The sequence below is a fragment of the Entelurus aequoreus genome, linkage group LG03, assembly GCF_033978785.1.
Source record: "Entelurus aequoreus isolate RoL-2023_Sb linkage group LG03, RoL_Eaeq_v1.1, whole genome shotgun sequence".
In the NCBI taxonomy this organism is placed as follows: Eukaryota; Metazoa; Chordata; class Actinopteri; order Syngnathiformes; family Syngnathidae; genus Entelurus; species Entelurus aequoreus.
The window spans coordinates 30283726-30307240 of NC_084733.1; the positions used below are offsets into that span (position 1 = coordinate 30283726).

At 39.3% G+C, this 23515-nt stretch overlaps 1 protein-coding gene across 1 annotated transcript in view; it reads right to left on the minus strand.

The window, feature by feature from the left end:
* asap2a (ArfGAP with SH3 domain, ankyrin repeat and PH domain 2a) overlaps positions 1–23515 on the minus strand; it is a 113823-nt gene that overhangs the window by 56613 nt on the left and 33695 nt on the right. The window contains exons 2-3 of the mRNA XM_062041589.1: positions 15320–15392; positions 3477–3622 (exon numbers count right to left, since the gene is read on the minus strand). Coding sequence (XP_061897573.1) covers positions 3477–3622; positions 15320–15392 — 219 coding nt within the window. The remainder of the gene's footprint in view (positions 1–3476; positions 3623–15319; positions 15393–23515) is intronic.

Here is a 23515-nt window from a genome sequence, read left to right on the forward strand (position 1 = left end):
ATAAAGAATAGTGAACAACAGGCTAAATAAATGTACGTTATATGACGCATAAATAACCAACTGAGAACGTGCCTGGTATGTTAACGTAACATATTATGGTAAGAGTCATTCAAATAACTATAACATATAGAACATGCTATACGTTTACCAAACAATCTGTCACTCCTAATCGCTAAATCCCATGAAATCTTATACGTCTAGTCTCTTACGTGAATGAGCTAAATAATATTATTTGATATTTTAGGGTAATGTGCTAATAATTTCACACATAAGTCGCTCCTGAGTATAAGTCGCACCCCCGGCCAAACTATGAAAAAAACTGTGATTTATAGTCCGAAAAATACGGTATATTACATATAGCCTATTATTTGCGCACCATTGACTAGTGATGCACCGAAAATTTGGCCGCCAAATTATTTTTTTCTATGTTCACCAAAACCGGATGTTGTGATGACGTATCCACTTCCGCTGGCAGGTCGCGTCTTTTCCTGCAGACACAAATGACTTAGCTCGCCCAAAGGTGACGTAAAAGTCGCATTCAGGTCGCATTTCCGTTTAGACAGAAGTCGCATTTCAAAAGATTAGATTCCAATCGGATTCATACTACCTCCTGATGTGGTCCAAATCTGATGCAAAAAGATAAATAAATAAATGGGTTATACTTGTATAGCGCTTTTCTACCTTCAAGGTACTCAAAGCGCTTTGACAGTATTTCCACATTCTCCCATTCACACACACATTCACACACTGATGGCGGGAGCTGCCATGCAAGGCGCTAACCAGCAGCCATCAGGAGCAAGGGTGAAGTGTCTTGCCCAAGGACACAACGGACGTGACTAGGATGGTAGAAGGTGGGGATTGAACCCCAGTAACCAGCAACACTCCGATTGCTGGCACAGCCACTCTACCAACTTCGCCACGCCGTCAGATGTGAAGCACTTTGGAGCGTTTAGACGGACAAAAAAATATCTGAACGGAGAATCAACCCGAAGGAGACACCACATCAGTCCAGTCCTCAAGCTAAATGCTAGAAATAGTATTACTTTATTACATAAGACTATTGTAATTGTTTGTAGTATGCTAATGTAATGTTTTAACAGTGTTTATCTAAAAAAAATGTTTGGCTTTTTAAAAGTCACGTTACGCATTAAAATTGTGGTGTTTTTGGAGGGCTGAGCAGAGATTAAATTTCCATCCATCCATCCATCTTCTTCCGCTTATCCGAGGTCAGGTCGCGGGGGCAGCAGCCTAAGCAGGGAAACCCAGACTTCCCTCTCCCCAGCCACTTCGTCCAGCTCCTCCCGGGGGATCCCGAGGCGTTCCCAGGCCAGCCGGGAGACATAGTCTTCCTAACGTGTCCTGGGTCTTCCCCGTGGCCTCCTACCGGTCGGATGTGCCCTAAACACCTCCCTAGGGAGGCGTTCGGGTGGCATCCTGACCAGATGCCCGAATCACCTCATCTGGCTCCTCTCGATGTGGAGGAGCAGCGGCTTTACTTTGAGCTCCCCCCGGATGGCAGAGCTTCTCACCCTATCTCTAAGGGAGAGCCCCGCCACCCGGTGGAGGAAACTCATTTCGGCCGCTTGTACCCGTGATCTTGTCCTTTCGGTCATAACCCAAAGCTCATGACCATAGGTGAGGATGGGAACGTAGATCGACCGGTAAATTGAGAGCTTTGCCTTCCGGCTCAGCTCCTTCTTCACCACAACGGATCGATACAGCGTCCGCATTACTGAAGACGCCGCACCGATCCGCCCGTCGATCTCACGACCGATACGCCTGTCGATCTCGTGACAACCCTCGTGAGATCGACAGGCGGGATTAAATTTATTTTAATTAATTTCAGTGGGCTGGGCTGCTTTGAAATATGAGTATTCCGAATTACAAGCTCGGTCGTAGAACGGAGCGTGCTCGTAAGTTGAGGTACCACTGTAATAAAGATAAGGCTGCAGCTTTTGCATTGGATTTCAGGGATGTCAAACATGTGGCCTGCGCCCGGGAACAGGTTCAATCCGGCCCACGATATGAGTTGCGAAGTGTAAAATTGAGCCGCATTTTTAAATTAAAGAAACTATTGTTCTAAATGTGTCCACTGAATGTCGCAATAGAAATTCTGTTAGGTAAGCAAATAGTTTACACCGGGGTGAGCAAGTATACCAAGCAAGAGGTACACAGTTAAGAGGGGCTGCGACTCCTCCCCCTCGACAGGGGGGACGGCGTGGCGAAGTTGGTAGAGTGGCTGTGCCAGCAATCGGAGTGTTGCTGGTTACTGGGGTTCAATTCCCACCTTCTACCTTCCTAGTCACGTCCGTTGTGTCCTTGGGCAAGACACTTCACCCTTTGCCTCTGATGGCTGCTGGTTAGCGCCTTGCATGGCAGCTCCCGCCATCAGTGTGTGAATGTGTGTGTGAATGGGTAAATGTGGAAATACTGTCAAAGCGCTTTGAGTACCTTGAAGGTAGAAAAGCGCTATACAAGTATAACCCATTTATCATTTATCATTTATAAAATAAACAATTCGTAACCCCACTTACAATGCTGCATGAGACACTGCACATTGATATAGTTCTGGGAAAATTGTCGTTCGTGCAAATTAAAAAAAAGTGAACAGTGGAAACGACAAATGAGGTAGTTGATACGTAGAAGCTTTATTTTGTTGTTTGTTCAATCCTAGATGGGCTGTGACTTAAAGTTTAATTACTTTGTACATACACTGAGATTAAGTCTAAATATGTTCTTCATGGTGTTTTTTTGAAACTGCATCAATTTTTTCCTTAGTGTTTTGACAAGAGGATTATTTTCATATGTACATTTTCAGAATGTGTTTGTTCTATTTTGGGCCTAAGTAAAACAAAGAAAACAATCTGAAATTGTCATAGTTGTATTTTGACGTTATTATGCCATCATTTTACCCGTCCGGCCCCAGTGGGAATAGATTTTCCTCCATGAGCTAAAATGAGTTTGACACCCCTGCTTTAGATTGTGGACTGTAAGGGTGGGAAAGACCTACTGAACCATTTAATCGGCATGAATGCATGTTTAGGAAATACGGCTTGCAAGTTGCATTCAAAGACATCCTCAGGTTGCGCAGTCAAAAAAAGCTTTCACAAATCTTTCGTCCCCACATACTGGTTCGACGACATCTCACATTTCTTTAATAAAAGGTATCATGGATACAAAATCCCTTCCTTTCAATGGAAGTTGAAACAATGGGCATGATAGAGTCAACTTTGTCTATAATAGCTTTGGACTGGATACAAAAGGTGCCTTTAGTGGCGCAGGATCAGACTTGATTACATCAAACTGAAATTACACATCGCAGTGGCTGATTGGCCGCCTGCGTGGAAAACTGAAGCTTCCTGCTTAGACAATGTGTGTGTCGGTGAACTCAAGGGGATTGAGACAATTAGAGACAAGAAGGAAATCCTCAGGGTTTGTTTTTTTCACATCTCTTTCTCTTTACAATCCACACTCACCAGGTTTTTGAAGAGCGCCGTGAGCTCCTTGGTGAAGACAGAGAACTTCAGGAAAGCCGAACCCAAATCTGGATCGTCTCTGTACACACAGTTTTCTCCAAACTTCTCCAACGCTTGTGTGTACAGCTCCTCATTCTCTACATGAGCTAGAAAACAAACAATACACGGACACAGTAAATAAAGTGACGTACAGCACGCTGGAGATTTTTAAATCGAGGTGAGCGAGAGGATTGTTAAGTTTAGACAACATTTTCTTTGGAGAGTCACAATAGAGTTAAAAAAAAAAGCATCTAGCAGTGGCTAATGTAATCAAGACAGCCATGGCAATAAGGAAGGAGCTCAGGGGGGCTGTTACTATGACGACCTTCACTGAAAAATATGATGTGAGTTGGCCACTGGGAGGTTAGCTACTTCAAGGGGGGAGACAGAGAGAGAAAGAGGGGGAGAGAGAGAGAGAGAGAAAGGGGTGGGGGGGTTGTAAAACTGTGAAGGTGAACACTAAAACACACCTGGGGCCAAGTCGTGACTCACACACATACAGTATAATCAATGAAGAGCAGTCAGACACTGTTCAGTTTTAGATGGAGCTGGGTAACATCATGTCTGCAACTCCTTCAAAGATATGCATGGTCTTATTAGCTGAAAGCCTCTGACTCACTAAGTGCGCAACACATCAGACAAATCTAATTTAAGACGCAAGGTCGAGACACGCCAAGGCTTTTAAAAGATAGTTTACTGTATGCGCTCTGTTAAGAGGACTTATTTTGATCCCCCGCCACCCTTCCTGTTCAAATTGTGTGACTTAGTAGCCCATCTGATCCAGCAGATTGCATATTTGTTTCCTTTCAATGTGTATTTTATTTTCAATACTCGATTCTATTAAGTAAGTCATTTGTACAACATTTTTTTTTTTTTTTATCATGTAAATGTGTCAGTATGTTTCTGCAGTTAAGTCCAGGTGCACAATTTGGCACTTAAAAGAGTCGAACTGACTGGTATAAGTCCATCTTTGTGTTGGTAATTGGAACAGATTAAGTCTGCCTGCCAACAAGTGGCTACTAAAACATACGATGTGACCAGGAAAACCAAGACTGTGATTATCTGCAGTAAAAGAAAGGTACACAATTGGTAGTTTCAATGGCGTAAACCAGCACAAAGGTGTTCATATCCAGACAGCATGGAGTGCCCGGACCTTTAAATACCGTCTTTTCCGGACCATAGGACGCACCAGATTATAAGGCGCACTGCCGATGAGCGGGTCTAGTCAGGTCTATTTTCATACAAAAGGCGCACCGGATTATAAGGCGCACTGCCGATGAGCGGGTCTAGTCAGGTCTATTTTCATACAAAAGGCGCACCGGATTATAGGGCGCATTAAAGGGGTCTTTTTATTTTATTTTTCTAAATTGTAAACACTTCCTTGTGATCTACATAACATGTAATGGTGGTTCTTTGGTCAAAATGTTGCATATATTATGTTTTACAGATCATCTTCAAGCCGCTTTCTGACGGATGCGCCGTTTTGTGGGCGGTCTTATTTACGTGGCTCACCTTCGGCAGCGTCTTATCTCTGTCATCTTTGTTGTAGCGGTGTAGCGTGCAAGGGCAGGAGAAGAAAAAGTGTCAAAAGATGGAGCTAATTGTTTTAATGACATTCAGACTTTACTTGAGTCAATAACGGAGCAGCATCTCCTCCTCCGTGGCTCACTAGTGCAACAACAATGTGTCCTGTGAAAAACTCTCTAATAACTAAAGTTCCTTGGGGGAATAATGTAAACTCACGACACCGGTATGTTTTAGCGCTTTCGTGGCGAGTTTACTGACAGATATAAGTAAGAACTTTACAGTACTTTATATTAGAAATGGCAACAGCGTAGGATGAATGTCCCATAACAAGAAGATAGAGAAAAAGAAGAAGCTTATCGACTATGCGGTCTTCACCGACTACAAAGGCGGACGCACACATTTTTCAGGACTTTTGCAGATCCCAAATACAGATCAGCAGGTAGCAGAAGGTAAGAAAAGTTGTTTTGCATAATATTGTGAAACAAAATGCCAGATAATATGTCTTACCTTTTACACACACCATAATAATACTCGTATGTTGAAGCACAGTACAATCCATCAAGCGGTGTGGCTTCATAGCTCACCAAAGTCGTACTAAAACATTTTGATAGATTTTTGAGTGCCGTGTGTAATGTTCTATATTTTCAATGGAACATATAACATTTTGGCGTCGAGTTTTGAGAAAATGAAAGGATTTTAAGTGCGCCTTATAGTCCCAAAAATACGGTACTCAGAAATAGGTAGAGAGTTGTTTTTTAATGTTTATTAATGTTAAAAGTGCAATTTAAATGTTGATAATATGTTGATAATATGCATTTATGTAAAAAAAAAAAAAAAACAGGAAGTTTATGGCAAGCAGAAAAATGGTAGTTCATTTTGACTATTTTCCCTAAAATATGCATTGACGATTGAAGTAACTCAAAACGCGATTAATCGAACAAAATAATTGATAGATTACTCCATTACTAAAATAATCGATAGCTGCCACAATTTGGTAAAATGTTGAAAAAATGGGGGTCTGATTGAACTTTGACTGACCTATAATACAAGTTTACTAACTAAAAAATACAAATTCAAAAACAACAATTTTAACAGCACAAACATAGTGCAACAAATGAAACAATTTTAACAGAGCTTTGTTTGGGGTTAGGTGCCAACTTTATGTATGTATATAAATAAGGTATGTCAATTCTAAAAATATTCAAAAGATGAGGGTCTATTTTAAACTCTGACCCAAAGTAAGTAGCAGTCGATTGGCAAGTGAGGTCCAAGGAGAAAGGAACAATTATTAACTCTTTGAAATACCTGTTTTAGTTTTTGAGTTATGATTTTTAGGGTGGAACAGATTATATGAACAGCACACAGCAATGCAATTTTGAAGAAATTCAATATGAATAATCATTTATGACCAATTTTTTGTTTTTCATTACATTTTACTTCTGTTACTGCATGTAAAAACCTACATTGAAACCATATAATGTTCCCTTTGTGGGATAAATAAAAGTGTATCCATCCATCTATCTATCTTCACACTCGGGATGTAACTATATGAACATTTCATATTACGGTTCTTGTGAGCCAAATTATCACAGTTGTCCATATTATCGCAGTATTGTTTAATGTGCTCAAAAAGTACAATACACACTGAAATCTTTTAATCAAGTTGTATCTTCAAAATAAATAAATAAAAATGGCATAATAGAGTTATATACAACATTGCGGTATATTGGACCAAATGTATTTCAATATGAACAGTACACAATCAAAAATAGCATTGTAATTTTCACAGTAAAAGACATTGTGGTATGGTACAAACAAAACATAAAAAACACCTTTAACAGACAAGTCTATGCACATTTTTAATGTGACAAGTGAATATTCAGTCAAATATCTATTTGATTTGAAATGGGTATGCAGTGAAAATTCCAACTATAATGTGAAGGCTTTTATCTAAAATTAAAATCCAGTAGTGTAGTCCTAAAAAACATTAAAAGTGATGCATTTTCAATCATTTCAAGCACTCACAAGATCCTTGAAAATGGTTAAAAGCAATACCATGGTGTTTTATTTTTGGGTTTTTTGTGCATTTTCCTGTGTCTGTGCAGGCTTTTACTAGATTTAGAACATGTGGAAATCTCATTTTACTGCCAGTAAGGGTGATTGTGTGAGAATGTGTGCAGTACATAACCCATAAGACATGTCCTGTCCGGACACCATGATGCAAAATGGGCTAAACTGCTGCATTATTTAAGACCTGGGTCATCTTGTTCTGCCAAGTTAGAGGTGTTGAAACACAGTACTGACTTCCACCAGTTGATTTTTTGTTAGTTAGTTTAGGTTAAATCTGTGAGAGCAGATCTGCTCCTGCAGACAAACAGCAAAGCTGGGGATGCTGCTGTTGGTTTATTCATTATACGTTAACAGTCTGTTGGGCCCTACAACAAACTTCTCCTCAACGTTACCCATGTCTTCCTCCCTCGCCTCACTCGCTCATGTTGCTCAGAGCCTGCAAGCAGCCCGTGTGTCCTCCTCTCTGTGCAAACCAACTCATTATCTTCTTTATTCGGTCTTCTGCTTGTCCTCTTCCTTGTCATCCTTACTTACGCACATCCTCACAAGTGGTTTGAGGCCGTCACTGGTGAAAATCCCGGTTTTCATCAGTCACACATTTTCCTAGCACAGGGAAACTTGAGTAGAAAGGGAAGGGAATCTTCCCCATGTTTCAGCATCCACAAACAGAAAATAACCAATAGGTCAAAGGCAGGGCTATTTAACTAAATTGTTTCGGGGGCCACCTTTTCCAGAAAGCTAAGGACCGTGGAGCTGGATTTCTCCTTTAACTATTACAGTAATCTTACTTTGTATTAGGGCTGGGCGATAAAACAATATCAATATATACAGCGATAGAAACATAATCGATATTAAAAAAATGTGCTTGATAAAATGTTAGATTTCTTTTTTCTTCGTCGGAAAAAAACATAGGTTTTGAAGCATGGTTGGTTGAATGAAAAAGGTAGTCGCTCTCCGGCAACCAAACAACGCAGGAAATGATCACTGATCAGTGGGAGTGACACTGATCAAGTAACAGTAATAACTATCAGGTTTGGTTGCGCTGTCTTGTTGTCTCACGGTTGACTCTTTGCATGAAGTGAAAAGATAAAAGATACACTAAGAAAAGGTGCTGCAGAGGGTGAAGAAATTGTCCATAAAGCAGGAAAAATCACCTCGACAGTGTGGCAGTTTTGGGGATTTTTTTAAACGGTCCGTAGTCAGACCAATGTGGTCTGTAAATTATGCAGAGCGGTTGTCCCCACCAAGACCGGTAATACCCAACCACCTTAGAGCACAGCTGTAACTTCCTGGCACTAAACGTGCAGAAAATAGTTCTTCTCCGGTTTCTCTAAATTTACATTTTCAAAATTTGCACTATTTTGTTACACTTTATCAAGCATTTCCTACGTATTCCTTATATTTGCACCTTCATTTACTGTTAAGTGTTCAATACGACTTTAGAATTTTGTTTACATTGAGTGTTTTCCATGGTTGTGTTGACATTTGCATTCCTCTCTGCCTTGATAGCTGAGGGGATTATAATCAGAGGAAGGTTACATTTTAAATAAAAATGTTAACATTTAATATATATTTTCCTGGTCCTTATTTTCAATCGGTCATAAATAATATAAATATTTATCGCTATCGACCGATATAAAACAGTTTCATCGTGGTACAGTTTTCAGTCATGTCGCCCAGCACTCCTGTAAATCTGGGTTGCTTTTCTGTGGCGTCCGTATTTGATAATTTAGCTGTTTTTGCCTGGACATACACATGGCGCGTTGGCTGTGGAACGCAAATGAAGGAGAGCGACCACGCAGGGAATAGCGAAACCAGCTCTGTTTACTAGCTTTCATTGTGCACACAACTCTTAATGTATAGGTTCCAATCCTTTGCGCAGGTCCAGACCGATATGCTTCTGAAAGCTTGTAAAAAAATAAATAAATAAATAAAACCTGACTATGTTTTGCCCATGAAACAGCGTTTCTTTAAACGAGAAACATCACTTGACACGAGATCTCATCACACCCCTAATAAATTCTAAAGAATTGCTTTATAAAATTAAGTTATGTGATGTTTAAATTGATGACTAGAATGTATAAAGTCTTGTTTATTTTGTCATAAACATTGTTTCGTTTTTTTTAAGATGTACTAAGGCACATTACTGTAATAACTTTCAATGGACTGAATCAATGCGAATTTCATCCAAAATATGTAATGGGACTATATGCTGCATTATAGTCTAAAGCTGCAACAGCATGATTCACTTTATACAAATACCTCGCTGCTTATTTATGTTTGTCTTGGCTGATTAAGGAGGCCAAAAGTAAAACATCACACAGCATTTCATGGAGCCTACATATTTGTATTCTAAACAAACAAGGCCCTGAGTAGATTTCCGTCATAGGTTTTTAAAATAGCAAATTTTAGTATGAGCCTCTCCTAGTTCAACTTCAAATACCAGCAGGCCGGCTTGGAGAGTGTTTTTATTGTCAACACTATCAGGGGTTCTACATTTTATTGTCACAGCTTACAATCCTGTTTGCAGTGAAAGCAACACTGCACCTCATCAATGTTTCAACTGCTGAACCTTTTACGCAGATTTAAACAGGAGCATTTAAAGACAAAACCAGCAAACTGTTAATGTTCACACAGAAACCCACAGAGACGCGACTTCAGCGAAGCGTGTGAATGAGTGACGGGAGGTGAGAGCAGGAGTGTGTCTGCGCCTTTGTGGCCCGTCCAGCTGTTCCTTTGAGAGTTCGGATCAGACAGCTGTCGCTAGGCCATACAACAGAGCTCATAGTGTTCGGAGAAAGATGTGCTCAGCACATTGTTCGCAAGTCTCTCGCCCCTCGGTGCCTCTCTTTCTCGCACTCAGCGGGGGACTCTCTCGGGCCAAAAACAAAAGACGCTGGAAACACCCAGTTCTAGCACAGCCAATCAGCATAGTAACAAACATGCACACACACTTATACACAGTACACACAGTACATACAGCACACACTACACACACACACACAGAGAGCATCTTTCCAGTGCATGAACAGGAACATGTACGTGTTCTGACTGCAGAAGAAGCTCCTCTATCTGGGCTGTAATAGAGGAGACTGGCAAGGCTTCCTGACTCCATGCTGATGGATTCAAAATAGTTTTTGACCTTCGAGGTGGAGAAAAATAAGAACACTTATTTGATCCACCATGGGAAATATTTTGGATTTTGGATTCTCTCTCTGAATATGTGTTTCAATGCCAGTGTTCTATGCAGAACTCTGCTCATTATGGTCTTGTTCACACTGTGGGTCAATTCCGATTTTTTTTGCTTTTGACCTCTATTGGATTTGTCCATGTCAGTGTGGACAGTGCAATTCCAATTTTTCGTATCTGACCCAGGCCTCTTTTGTATGTGGATATAAATTGCATACATATTAGGGCTGGACAACTAATCAAATCTTAATTTTGATTATGGATTCTCTTGATAATGAAAAAATAATCATCGCAAAAAAAACGATTAATGGGCGGCGTAACGTGCATTCAAATTCCAGAGCTTGTGACGGTGAAATAGATGTGGAGCGAATGAGTGAAAAAAAGAGCATGTTTACGAGAAGTTTGGAATGTCAACATGGTTGCTACTTTTTTTTTGACACAGGACTAATATTCCTAATCAATAATCACTAAACTCAACAAACAAGAAAGACATATGATTTCCGCGTGATTTCACGTTAGCCAGGATGGAGTCACATAATTGGCCGATAAAACAGAACCCGCTGATAAACACAGACTAATATCAGGGAATTTGACATGAATGTAAGTGAAATGATGTCACTGCGAGCAGAAGGAACATTTGTTTGGGAAAATAATGTGTCCAGTACACCGCTCATTAATCCCCGACACACTCAACCGCCCTGTCCTGAACTAAAGAATGTTGAGATGGTCACTTGAAACAGCGACTCAACTACAAAGCTAAATCTTAATAGAACAATCCGTACACCCACAACACATCTCATCTGCTTGTGAACGACATCATCGATGTAACATTAATGTACAAACGGTGGTCACAACTTGAGAGGCTCTTTTCCTTTTTTTTTCCTTTTTTTTTTTTTTTTAAAACAGCCTCAAGTGAGTCGCCTCTTTACTTGTCAAGCTGAGAACAACAGCACAGCACACTTCCCGCCTTCACATAATAGTACTGCGCTAACTAAATAAATGTTTCAAAAAATACCTTGCACAAGCATAATGTACTTAAATTCATTTATTGATACATTTGCACAATTATTAAGATTTGAAAAATACTGGTCAAAATTGTCCATAGATGCATCAATAAATGTGAGGATTTTTAAATTAACAAATATTTTATAATTGTATTTATTTTACACAAAAAGCACACAATCTATGGTGGTTAAAATAAATCTAATAGGTAATTTTTTTTATTGTATAGCGTTTTATATTGCAATTGTTATTTAAATTTATTGTTACTGCTATTATTATTATTTTACTTGTTATAATAAATAAATGATAAATGGGTTATACTTGTATAGCGCTTTTCTACCTTCAAGGTACTCAAAGCACTTTGACAGTATTTCCACATTCACCCATTCACACACACATTCACACACTGGAGGGAGGGAGCTGCCATGCAAGGCGCTACCAGCACCCATCAGGAGCAAGGGTGAAGTGTCTTGCCCAAGGACACAACGGACGTGACTAGGATGGTAGAAGGTGGGGATTTTGTTGTGGTTTATTCGTTACTAATTTAGTCCATATTTTTTAAAACCATTTAAGAGCGAGTTTTTGTGGTACAATAAATACTCATGTTTTCAAATTAATGAATAATCGTTTAATCAATTGTGATAGCAATATCAATCAAAATAATTGTGATGATTATTTTTGCCATGACCGTTCAGCCCTAATATATACGTTCAGCCCTAATATATATGCGATGCATCCTCAATGTAAACGCTCCCGTGCTCACGTCGCATTCATCCGACCAAAACGTCATCAATAATTATTCCCCCAAAAGACGGTTACAAAATAAATATTGACAACGAAGCAGAAAACAGGCAAAAATAATATGTTTTAGGAACTCACGTCTCCAACTGCTCGGCCATTGGCACACTCTTCAAGCAAATATCAAAGCAAATGATCCCATAAAACTGCAGGAGCCAAAATACTGTACAAGTCCTCTTCCTTCTTAATCTTCTAGGCGCAATAATTTGGTTAAAAAAATGTTGACTTTGATTGCACAAAATCCTTGAAATTTCCAAAAATGCACCAGTACAGAGAGACCGACTTGAGTTGAAGCCATTTTTACTTGACATCATGTCCACATGCGGGTCAAATTGCATTCACATTATAAAGCGGATGTTATTTGTAATGTAAAAAAATCAGAATTGGACATCTGATCCTGCAGTGTCAACTTAACCTGTAAGACTTGTGCCTCAGTGAAAGTCTTCATGGAACCAATGGATGCAACCACCTAACACGCTGCATTTTGTCTTTTTTGCTTCAAGATTCCATTAATCAACAATTAATTCCACACAATTAGCAGAACATCAATTAATTAATGGACTATTATGCCTTTTCCTAACTCAGAAACTGGGGTGCAGACCTTCCCCAAGGCCAAACAAGCCTAACATTAGGGATGTAACAATATAAACATTTCATATCACGGTTATTGTGACCAAAATTATCTCGGTTATCATTATTATCACAGTATTGTTGAATGTGCTAAGTACTTATACACACACTGAATTATTCTAATTTATTTCTATTAAAAACATAAATTAAATGAATAGACACAAAATATACTTTCTTTGCAGAGGAAACAACATTGTTATGTTTTTTTAACGAGATATATTTTTATTTGAGTGTTTAAATATATGTTTGTCTTCTTCCATTTTAATTTTTAAAAAGTGAAAAAAAGTTTTTTATTGATAAAAGCAAATTAAGTGTTTACTTTGCTTCACTTCCTGTTCATGTGACATCACGCGAGTTCCATTCCTGTTGTAGACACCACCGTTGTGTTAATATCAATCAATCATCTATCAATCCATCCATTTTCTACCGCTTGTTCCTCTCTGGGTCGCGGGGAGGCTGAAGCATATCCCAGCTGCATTCGGGCGGAAGGCGGGGTACACCGTGGACAAGTTGCCATGTCATCGCAGGGTCAACTCAGATAGACAGACAGCATTCACACACTAATTTAGTGTTGCCAATCAACCTATTGCCAGGTGCATGTCTTTGGAGGTGGGAGGAAGCCAGAGTACCCGAAGGGAACCCACGCAGTCCTAGGGAGATAATGCAAACTCCACACAGAAAGCACAAGGATCAAACCCAGGACCTTCTTATTGTGAGGCACACACTCTAACCCCTGTTGCACCGTGCTGCCATCAAAGTTTATTTATATAGCCCTTCACACAGGTGCTTCACAAACCATAACTACATCCTCGGATCTGAACCCACATCCGGGCAAGAAAAAACTCAACCAAATAAAGTTTTAAAAAAACACCTCTGTCTGTGTCGTATTCCATATAATTCAATCCATATAATTGAAAAGCTTACAGTACTTGCTAAGACAGCAATGTGTTTAGTGAAGTTTAGATTTTGGTATGTTGTTTCTTAATAGGAAAAGACACCAATTTGATATGCAATCATGTTAGCATTTAAAATAACCAGTCAGCCAGTCTGTGATTTAATCAAAGCGTGGATATAAGTGTGGATATACACAACATCATAACGCTTTTTTGTGATCATTTTAATTTAAACAAACCGAGAGATTTACCGTGATTATCATTATTACTACGTATTGTTACATCCCTACCTAACATGTTTATTGTTTAATTAAAAATACAATGCTTTTTTCACCGCAGCTCCCTCTGCTGGATTTGACGTGTGGAAATGGAAGTAGAAAGTAACAATGGTAAGTAAAAAATAATTCCTCAATCTGCACTTTATTCCGGTTCTGAAGAAAAATCTATTGGCCTCTATCTACTCAAATTAGGGGTGAAACGATTCGTCAAAGTTGTCGACAAACATTGAGAATGAAAATTTGTCAACGACAAATTCATTTGTCGACAATAGTCGGTGATGTCATCACTCATGTTTTCCCAAAAGGAAGCGAGTCAGCGCGGCCAATCGCAACAACATAGCAGGCGAAACATGTTAAGTGTGGTAACATTTCACCCTAATCTTGTTAAAAGCAGACATTGTTTTTTTTGGCAGTACATCTTAGTCACAGGAGCATTTAAAGTGGAGACACGATGTCGGACATCTGGCGGATGCGATCTCAACTCTGTAAAATAATTAACTTGTTCCCTTAGTAGCTCACTAATATGTATAAGACAAAGTTTGAAAGAAAATAGATTTAACTATTATTTTAGCCAAAATCCACTCTGTCTAAATCAATTAAAGTACTTTTTTTATTTGTCAGGAACTTCAGGTGTGATGCAGCATCAATTTGCAGCGCAAAGAAGAAAGGCACAATAACAAACGTCATACACACACACAAGACACATAAATAAACAATTTATTAGATATCTAAAATGTTAAAAAATAATCAAGTCTATTAGATTACTAAAAATGCCAGGAGTTAATCAATAATGAATAATGTACCCGTGTGCAACTTTTTAAACACACCATCTGTGTTGGCCCTGCGATGAGGTGGCAACTTGTCCTGCCTTCCGCCTGAATGCAGCTGGCATAGGCTCCAGCACCCCGAGAGGGACAAGTGGTAGAATATGGATGGATGGATAGATGGATGGATCACAAAATGCTTGCTTCTTTTTGAGGAAGGTAGATATCTTTGGTTTATATTTTTATTGTTGTTATTTTTTCTGTCCTTTGTTTTCATATATAAAATATACTTTGTTACTGTCGGCACTAGGGTTGTCCTTGCATTTATAAGTACAATAGTTTAATAGTTATTTTGTTTTTTGTAACAACCATAATAGCAGCACAGTTACAGTATACATTAATATTTCTGAATTAATTATTCATCTTTATAAGCTACCACATGGCTAAACTTTTCTTAGCTGAATTTAAAAGCAGATGGCTAAATTAGAGCCACTGAATAAGTTTATACTTCATTATCTGATCTGTCGACTAATTGTAAGATAATCAATGACCAACCGACTATCAAAATAGTCAATAGTTGCAGCCTTAGTAGAAATTGGTTGTGTTGTTTTAGCACACCTCTACAAACTAACCTAACAGAAAGGGAGACTTACCCAAACCAGACGTGTAGATGGCCTTCACTGATTTTTTCATCTTGTATAGAACGCTGCGGTCCACATCTAAAGCCTGAAAACAGACAAAAATGGTGGAAAAAACAAGATATGTCAGACAAAGAGGACTTCATTCGAATAAAGGTCAGTCAAATTTATAGTGGCGATTCATAGAAATCGCTGTAATTCAAGTCATCATTGTTTTGCCAGATAATAGGATGATACAGCTTCATTTTAGAGGCCAAGTACTTTGAAGTTGACACTCTGAATGCATGTGGTGTGTGTCTCCGTGCTGTCTCGACACTGACTGCAAACTAATGCATTATTCAGGCAAAAGCTAAAAATAGGTATGAGCTCCCTACAGTTATCGTGTTAAAAGGTGAATGTGTGTGTTGGCATACACAGCAGTTACTGTATCCGCATGCTAGGTGGTAGGTCAGGAGCATAGGATGATAAACAAAAAGACATTCCAACCATACCGGCCATAACATTAGGTACAACTGCACAACCGAATTAGATTGATATCAATTCATTATTTTTTGGATCTCATTATAATGGCCAGCACATGCAGCTGAGACAATATAACACTGTAGCAGTGACAAGTGTGAAAGTCTCTGAGCAGAGTGTGGGGGAATTTTGAGGGGAAAACCAGGGGGCTCTATGTTATTAGGTACCTCTGTCCAAATTTATTGGGGGCCATGTAGGCTACATGAACCACAACAACCTGCTGCTCAAATTAATTGCCCTTTGAGGGATTAATAAAGTTGCTTGCTTTGAATTGAACTGAATTAACACATATTACATATCCTAGTCATGGCCGATGTGTCTTTGGGCAAGACACTCCACCCTAGCTCCTGATGGGTTGTGGTTAGCGCTTTGCATGGCAGCTTCCACCATCAGTGTGTGAGTGTGTGTGTGTGTGTGTGAATGGGTGAATGTGATGTATAATGTAAAACGCTTTGGGTATCATTCCAGGTATAGTCGAGCTCTATATAAATACAGACTATTTCCCATATCAGATACACACAGATGCATACAAAAAACACCACAATGACTCCAATTCAGCCTCAATATAGACACAGAACTCCAGCACCCTCCGCGACCCCGAGAGGGACAAGTGATAGAAAATGGATGGATGGATGGAAGTACTGTACACACAGACACACACACACACAAGCGCGCACACACACCCATTTACGGAACTCATATTTCATGCGATGAATCTGTTAATCCAGTAGGATTTAGGGAGTCTTTACAGTTTGTAGAGTCATCTTTTAACTAGGATTGCGCGATGTAGACAATATAGGATATAAATAACGATAGAGCTTTTTATAATATCGTCATATCGTGGTCGTGTCCCGTAAATTTGACAGCGACAAACGAACAAAGGCGTCCTCAACGCAATGTTGCATTCTCGTTACCAGCTAATGCTCCTCCACAGAGCAGCTTCTAACTGTGTTTCTAACAAGTATCATTATCATTGAAAGACTCGAGGACAAAGAATAGCTAAACATGTTACATTACACACCCTAAAAGAGTACAAAATAAGAATAGCTAAACGCTCAGCTTGATCTCTTGAATATAAACAGAGGTGTGCGGATTGACACAATTACATCTTTTTTTTAATGACAAACTCGTTTTTGTAATTTTTTTTATTGTTTACAAACTCAGGAAATAATAGCCAATGGACATTTTTGACTTTTTAATTATTTTGCATTATTGACTTTATTTACTGCCGTTGGGTAAAACCAGGGACGACTTAATCTAAGGGGGGGCCATGGGGCCGAGTGAATTTTGGGCCCATTTAATGATCCTAAAAATTTTAAGTATGAACATTGGTAGGACACTACTGCCCATGTAACAACTTGGTATCGGATCAATATACAAATTTGTAATAGATTCGATTTACGATTGTTGTCCCTACTTTTTAAATAAACCAATGATATAAATCCATCCAGCCATCCATTTTCTTCCGCTTATCCGAGGTTGGGTCGCGGGGGCCGCAGCCTAAGCAAAGAAACCCAGACTTTCCTCTCCTCAGCAACTTTGTCTAGCTCTTCCAGGGGAATCCCGAGGCGTTCCCAGGCCACCCGGGAGATATGATACAATGATATAAATGAAAAACAAGTTTTTATATTATTTGATCAAAAACTAGTAGTTTTGAATGGCACTGCATACACTGCATCTTACTCTTAGCAAAATTCTAATTTGGATAATTTTGCTCTTTTTGGACCAGACATAAATTTTACTTTATTATGGAATAATTTTCAGAGAGCTAAATTAAGAACTTCTTCTGGGAGACAATTGTCTTGAACAAATTACTTCTGTTAACAAAAATGTAGCATTGCACATTGCATTCAAATAAATAATAATCTCCAACATTGAAATTAAACCTAAAACTACTGTCTTGAATAAAATTCTTATGTAAATAAACATTTAGTATTGTACATAGTTTGCAAATCAAGTAAAACATTGAAAGGACTATAGTTTTGATAAGTAGATACAACTCAGGCTTTTCCTTTGTACGTGCACCACATTTAATGTAACTTATTAAAACAACAAAAAAATAATTGGTTATTACATTTCAACATTTTAAAAGAAGTTTAGATAGAAACATTTTACCGGAAATGATGCAATACATTAACGCTCACGTAAGCAGCTAAATTAGGATCCTTTGTAACTGTTTCGAAATAGTTCTGTTATCTCTTATATGCCAAATAATATGTATCGTGAAATACATCGTTATTATAGGAGACTACAGAATCTACCACAATATAGATTTTAGGCCATATCGTCCATCCCTGCTATAAACTTGGTAAGAAATCTTAAAACTGTCAACCACTAATGCAGAAATTACACTACAGTACTGTATTAGAAAACAATGCTACTACAAATGTAAGGATTTTTGACAAAACAAGTTAATTAATCAATTAATTGAGCTGCAATTGTCAATGAAATCAGTGAAATATCTCAGCTAACAAAAAAAAAGTTCACCACCAGGCCGACCAGGGTAATAAATACACAACACTGCAAAAGTGTAAGTACCTTATTTGTATTATTATTCAGTTAGTTGTGTCTAGTGAAGTGAGAGATCTACTACTCAGGCCTCACACATCATTTGGAAATTGCACGAAAAAGGTCGTTTTCACAACAAAAGCAAAGGAGGTCTTGCTTTTACACAAACATAATACTGCCGGAATGACTACGCCCTAATAAGATGTTTTAAGTGTAACCGATACGACCAAGACCTCTGCTTTGAAAATTTGATCGTAATATGATGGAGTTTAACTTTTGAGTGCAATTGTTTACAATGGATCACTACTCCATCATGAGAACAGTAATAATTTAAAAAAAACTATGTGCAACAATTTTCATTCTATACTAATCTTCAATAGTTGTTATGTTGCAGCTATTTAAACTATATGAGGACATAAGGTAAAACAGGTTTGTGTTTTTTGTTGGCTTTTAGACAGGAGAAATATAAAGATGGCTATTAGCACACCACATTAGACTCACACAAAATAAGTCATTATGTTTTTTTACAAATGTGAACATACTAATTCTAAGAAGTATGATATATGTTTTTAAGTGCATATTGCTAAAACAAATGTTGGATTTAACATTAAGAGTAGCCTTGCACACTGGAATGCACTTCACTCACCTAATTAAGTCAAATGTCATAAGCTAAGAAGCACTGTCTATCTTAGGGCCTTTTTGACCTCTGCTTGACCTCAAGAGGAGACTATAATAACCCTGTAAATCAATTTGACCAAGAAAAGTCGTTACACACAGTCACATGGCCCATCACATTAACTCAAGGTCTACCTTGCTCTGTTTTGGACACAAGTACACTCATAAGCAATTACTATTGCCTGTTTGCAGTCTGCAGCCTTAAGTGATGCGACTCGGCCCTCTTGTTTGTAGTGCGCTCTAAAATTAGCCGGTTTTAACCCAGAAACTATTCCGAAGGGAATTTCCGCTGCTGTAGAGCTTTTTAACAGTGTGGGATCACGGCGAAGCATCGCACAATAGAAGCTGCTTTACAAGCACGCTCATCGCGGCGTCAGCATTCCCCCCCACGGCGGCTCTCATGAGCACAGGCCCGAGCAGGAGAGTCCCCTCTGACTAAACTAAAATAATGCTCATGTTAACACATGACATCATCTCTGTGGTTACGATTGGAGACCATCTGTTGCAGGCCATTCTACACACACTATCACAGCGCTAGTGCTGAGTGGGACATAAAGGACGTTACCATGGAGATCCATTTATATGGATACAAGTTTGCCGAATTGCAGAGCAATGTGTGAATGAAAGTGAATGAAAGCCCAAAATGGATAAGAAGAAGTGCATACATTCAGTAACATGTCAATTCAGATGAAGTACTAAGTCACTCTGAAAAGTATTAAGGGAACGCAGGGACGTGCAGTCAGGGTAATATTTGTTCATTAAACTGAGTTACAAATGTATTTTCTGTATGACTGTAATCTTTTTTTTTTTCATTTACTTGAGATAAAATCACAAAATCGGCACAAAATCCTAACATCTGGGACATCTTGGTCACATTTTCAGTAGACCCATAATAAATTCATAAAAGAACCAAACTTAATGAATGTTTTTTGTAACCAACAAGTATGTGCTCCAATCACTCTATTACAAAAAATAAGAGTTGTAGAAATTATTGGAAACGCAAGACAGTCATAAAATTATGTTCTTTACAAGTGTATGTAAACTTTTGACCACGACTGTATCTAAGATCTAATACTTATTTAAACTGGACTTTAAGATATCATACAAAGTACATATTAAAGGAGGATAGATACTTCACATACAAATACAATCTCCGTAATATCGCTAAAATTCGTTCCATTTTGTCCACTCGCGACGCTGAGATCATTATTCATGCGTTCGTTACGTCTCGTCTCGATTACTGTAACGTATTATTTTCGGGTCTCCCTATGTGTAGCATTAAAAGATTGCAGTTGGTACAAAATGCGGCTGCTAGACTTTTGACAAGAACAAGAAAGTTTGATCATATTACGCCTATACTGGCTCACCTGCACTGGCTTCCTGTGCACTTAAGATGTGACTTTAAGGTTTTACTACTTACATATAAAATACTACACGGTCTAGCTCCATCCTATCTTGCTGACTGTATTGTACCATATGTCCCGGCAAGAAATCTGCATTCAAAGAACTCAGGCTTATTAGTGATTCCAAGAGCCCAAAAAAAGTCTGCAGGCTACAGAGTGTTTTCTGTTTGGGCTCCAGTACTATGGAATGCCCTCCCGGTAAAAGTTAGAGATGCTACCTCAGTAGAAGCATTTAAGTCCCATCTTAAAACTCATTTGTATACTCTAGCCTTTAAATAGACCCCCTTTTTAGACCAGTTGATCTGCCGTTTTCTTTTCTCCTCTGCCCCCTCGCTGGGTTATTCCGGTTCCGGTGACCATGTGCAGACCATGTGACCTGTCCAGAGCTGAGACCCGGGGTGGACCGCTCGCCTGTGCATCGGTTGGGGACGTCTCTGCGTTACCGACCTGTCTCCGCTCGGGATGGTCTCCTGCTGGCCCCACTATGGACTGGACTCTCACTGTTATGTTGGATCCACTAGGGACTGTACTTGAGGGGGGGTTATCCACATATGCGATCCTCCCCAAGGTTTCTCATTGTCATTCACATCGACGTCCCTTGTGTGGGCTCTGTGCCGAGGATGTTGTTGTGGCTTGTGCAGCCCTTTGAGACTTTTGTGATTTAGGGCTATATAAATAAACATTGATTGATTGAATAGAATGCAAGAAAGACTCCTTTTGCTATAATTATCTTAAAATAAATAAATGAGATGAAGTATTTGATAACATTTTTATCAAGGGGAATTCACCTTTCTTTTTGTTCTTATATAATTAGCTACCTGTATTACCTTAATTAAAGCATATGAATTTGACTTTCAACAAATAAAAACAATTCAAAAGGCATCAGCCCGGTGTGAAGGTGTTCCGAGGGAACACTCAAATCTGATGCAGTTGGAGTCAGGAATCATTCTTGCAAAAATAAAGCCAATTAAAAAAATAAGTGAATGTACTTCAGTGGATTGTGTATACCTCCGTCAAGATGACCAGTGTGATCGCAAAAACCTGGCCGCCACTCTAGTCCTAAAGTCGGTGGTAAAGCGCATCACAAAAGGGAATGCTAAGTGCTACAAAACCCTTTTTAGTGGATGTGGCGGTTACTGCCTGTAATATAATGAACATATTTTTTTTATCTGTGCTTCATCCATATCTGAATTAGAGGTTTCTCCTTGACCTCTGCCTGCCCCTAGTAAACTTTGTGGAACTCAATTTTGTAGATTTTCCTGCAAACCAATCAACAATCGATGATCAAAATCTAGCCTTGGTGACTACAGGTTTTGGTTACATTTACTGAAAGCAAAGTACAACCTGGTGAACATGAAGGTCCCTAAAAAGATTAGCCTGGCTGTTACCATCAGTGCAGTTTAATCGGAATGGCCAATTCTGCATGAGTCAGTGAAAAACATGTTTCACAAACGTTTCTAAATGTTTGCACAATAAGCCCTGCATTTCACAATTGAACAAATAATTGATTTAAAACATAACATGGATTGAATGTATGATACACAGTACTTACTGTACTACCTCAAAACCTAATGGTCATAAGTTAGTAGCACCATATACGAACACACTTTTTCTAAACAACCTAGAACATTATGTTAAAAAAACTACTGTCAAAGTAATCAGGTTATCTTGGTAAATGGTAAATGGGTCGTACTTGTATAGCGCTTTTCTACCTTTTTAAGGAACTCAAAGCGCTTTGACACTATTTTCCACATTCACACACACACAATGCCTTTCTCTCCACAGAAATGATATCTTGGGGAAATGTGGGAAAGGGAGGCCAAAAATTATCCGATCACAGCAGTTTCAGTCAGCTGACCTGTTTAACTGTTTGTTGGTTGCCTCTCCTTTGTCTGCTGTCTGAAGACATTACCGGACTATTGCATGCAACTCTGTCTCTGCCTCATTGTTTGTACCACTTTTTAGTACCTGTGATGACCCATATGTGTCAAAAAACAAAAAAGCCACACAATTCAAAGCAATCCTACATGTGTAGTATTATTAGCGACAAACGCAAACACACTGTCTGATGTCACTTAACTTTAAAGTATGTCTACTAACCTTGCTTATAGAGATGCGCGGTTTGCGGACACAACCGCGTAGTCCGCGGATAATCCGCGGGTCGGGCGGATGCATGACGAAAAAAATAGATTTTAAATAGATTCGGGCGGGTGGCGGTTGAACCAATTCTCTCGAATTTCTGCTGATTTTCACCCAATCAACAATAATAAGGGCGTGCCGTGTTGGTACTGCCTTTATCACCCTCTACAACATGTACAGCCAGCGTGCTAGCCCAGCCACATGTTGTAGGCGGCATCTGCTTGCACACGTAAGTGACAGCAAGGCATACTTGGTCCACAGCCATACAGGTTACACTGACGGTGGCCGTATAAAACAACTTTAACACTCTTAATATGTGCCACACTGTGAACCCACACCAAACAAGAATGACAAACACATTTCGGGAGAACATCCGCACCGTGAGACAACATAAACACAACAGAGCAAATACCCAGAACACCTTGCAGTCCTAACTCTTCCTGGCTGAAATATACACCCCCGCTACCACCAAACTCCGCCCACCTCAACCGACGCACGGAGGGGGGGGGGGGGGGTTGATGTGTGGGGACGCAGTGTAGGGGGGGCGGGGTTTGGTGGTAGCAGGGGTGTATATTTCAGCCAGGAAGAGTTAGGACTGCAAGGTGTTCTGGGTATTTGTTCTGTTGTGTTTATGTTGTCTCACGGTGCGGATGTTCTCTCGAAATGTGTTTGTCATTCTTGTTTGGTGTGGGTTCACAGTGTGGCACATATTAAGAGTGTTAAAGTTGTTTTATACGGCAACCGTCAGTGTAACCTGTATGGCTGTGGACCAAGTATGCCTTGCTGTCACTTACGTGTGCAAGCAGAAGCCGCACACAAATTGTGACTGGGCTGTCACGCTGTCTGTACATGTTGTAGAGGGTGATAAAGGCAGTACCATCACAGCACGCCCTAATTATTGCTGTTAGGGTGCGACCCCTGGTCTTTATTATATATATAACAATGGGCGGGTGGCGGGCGGTAGTGG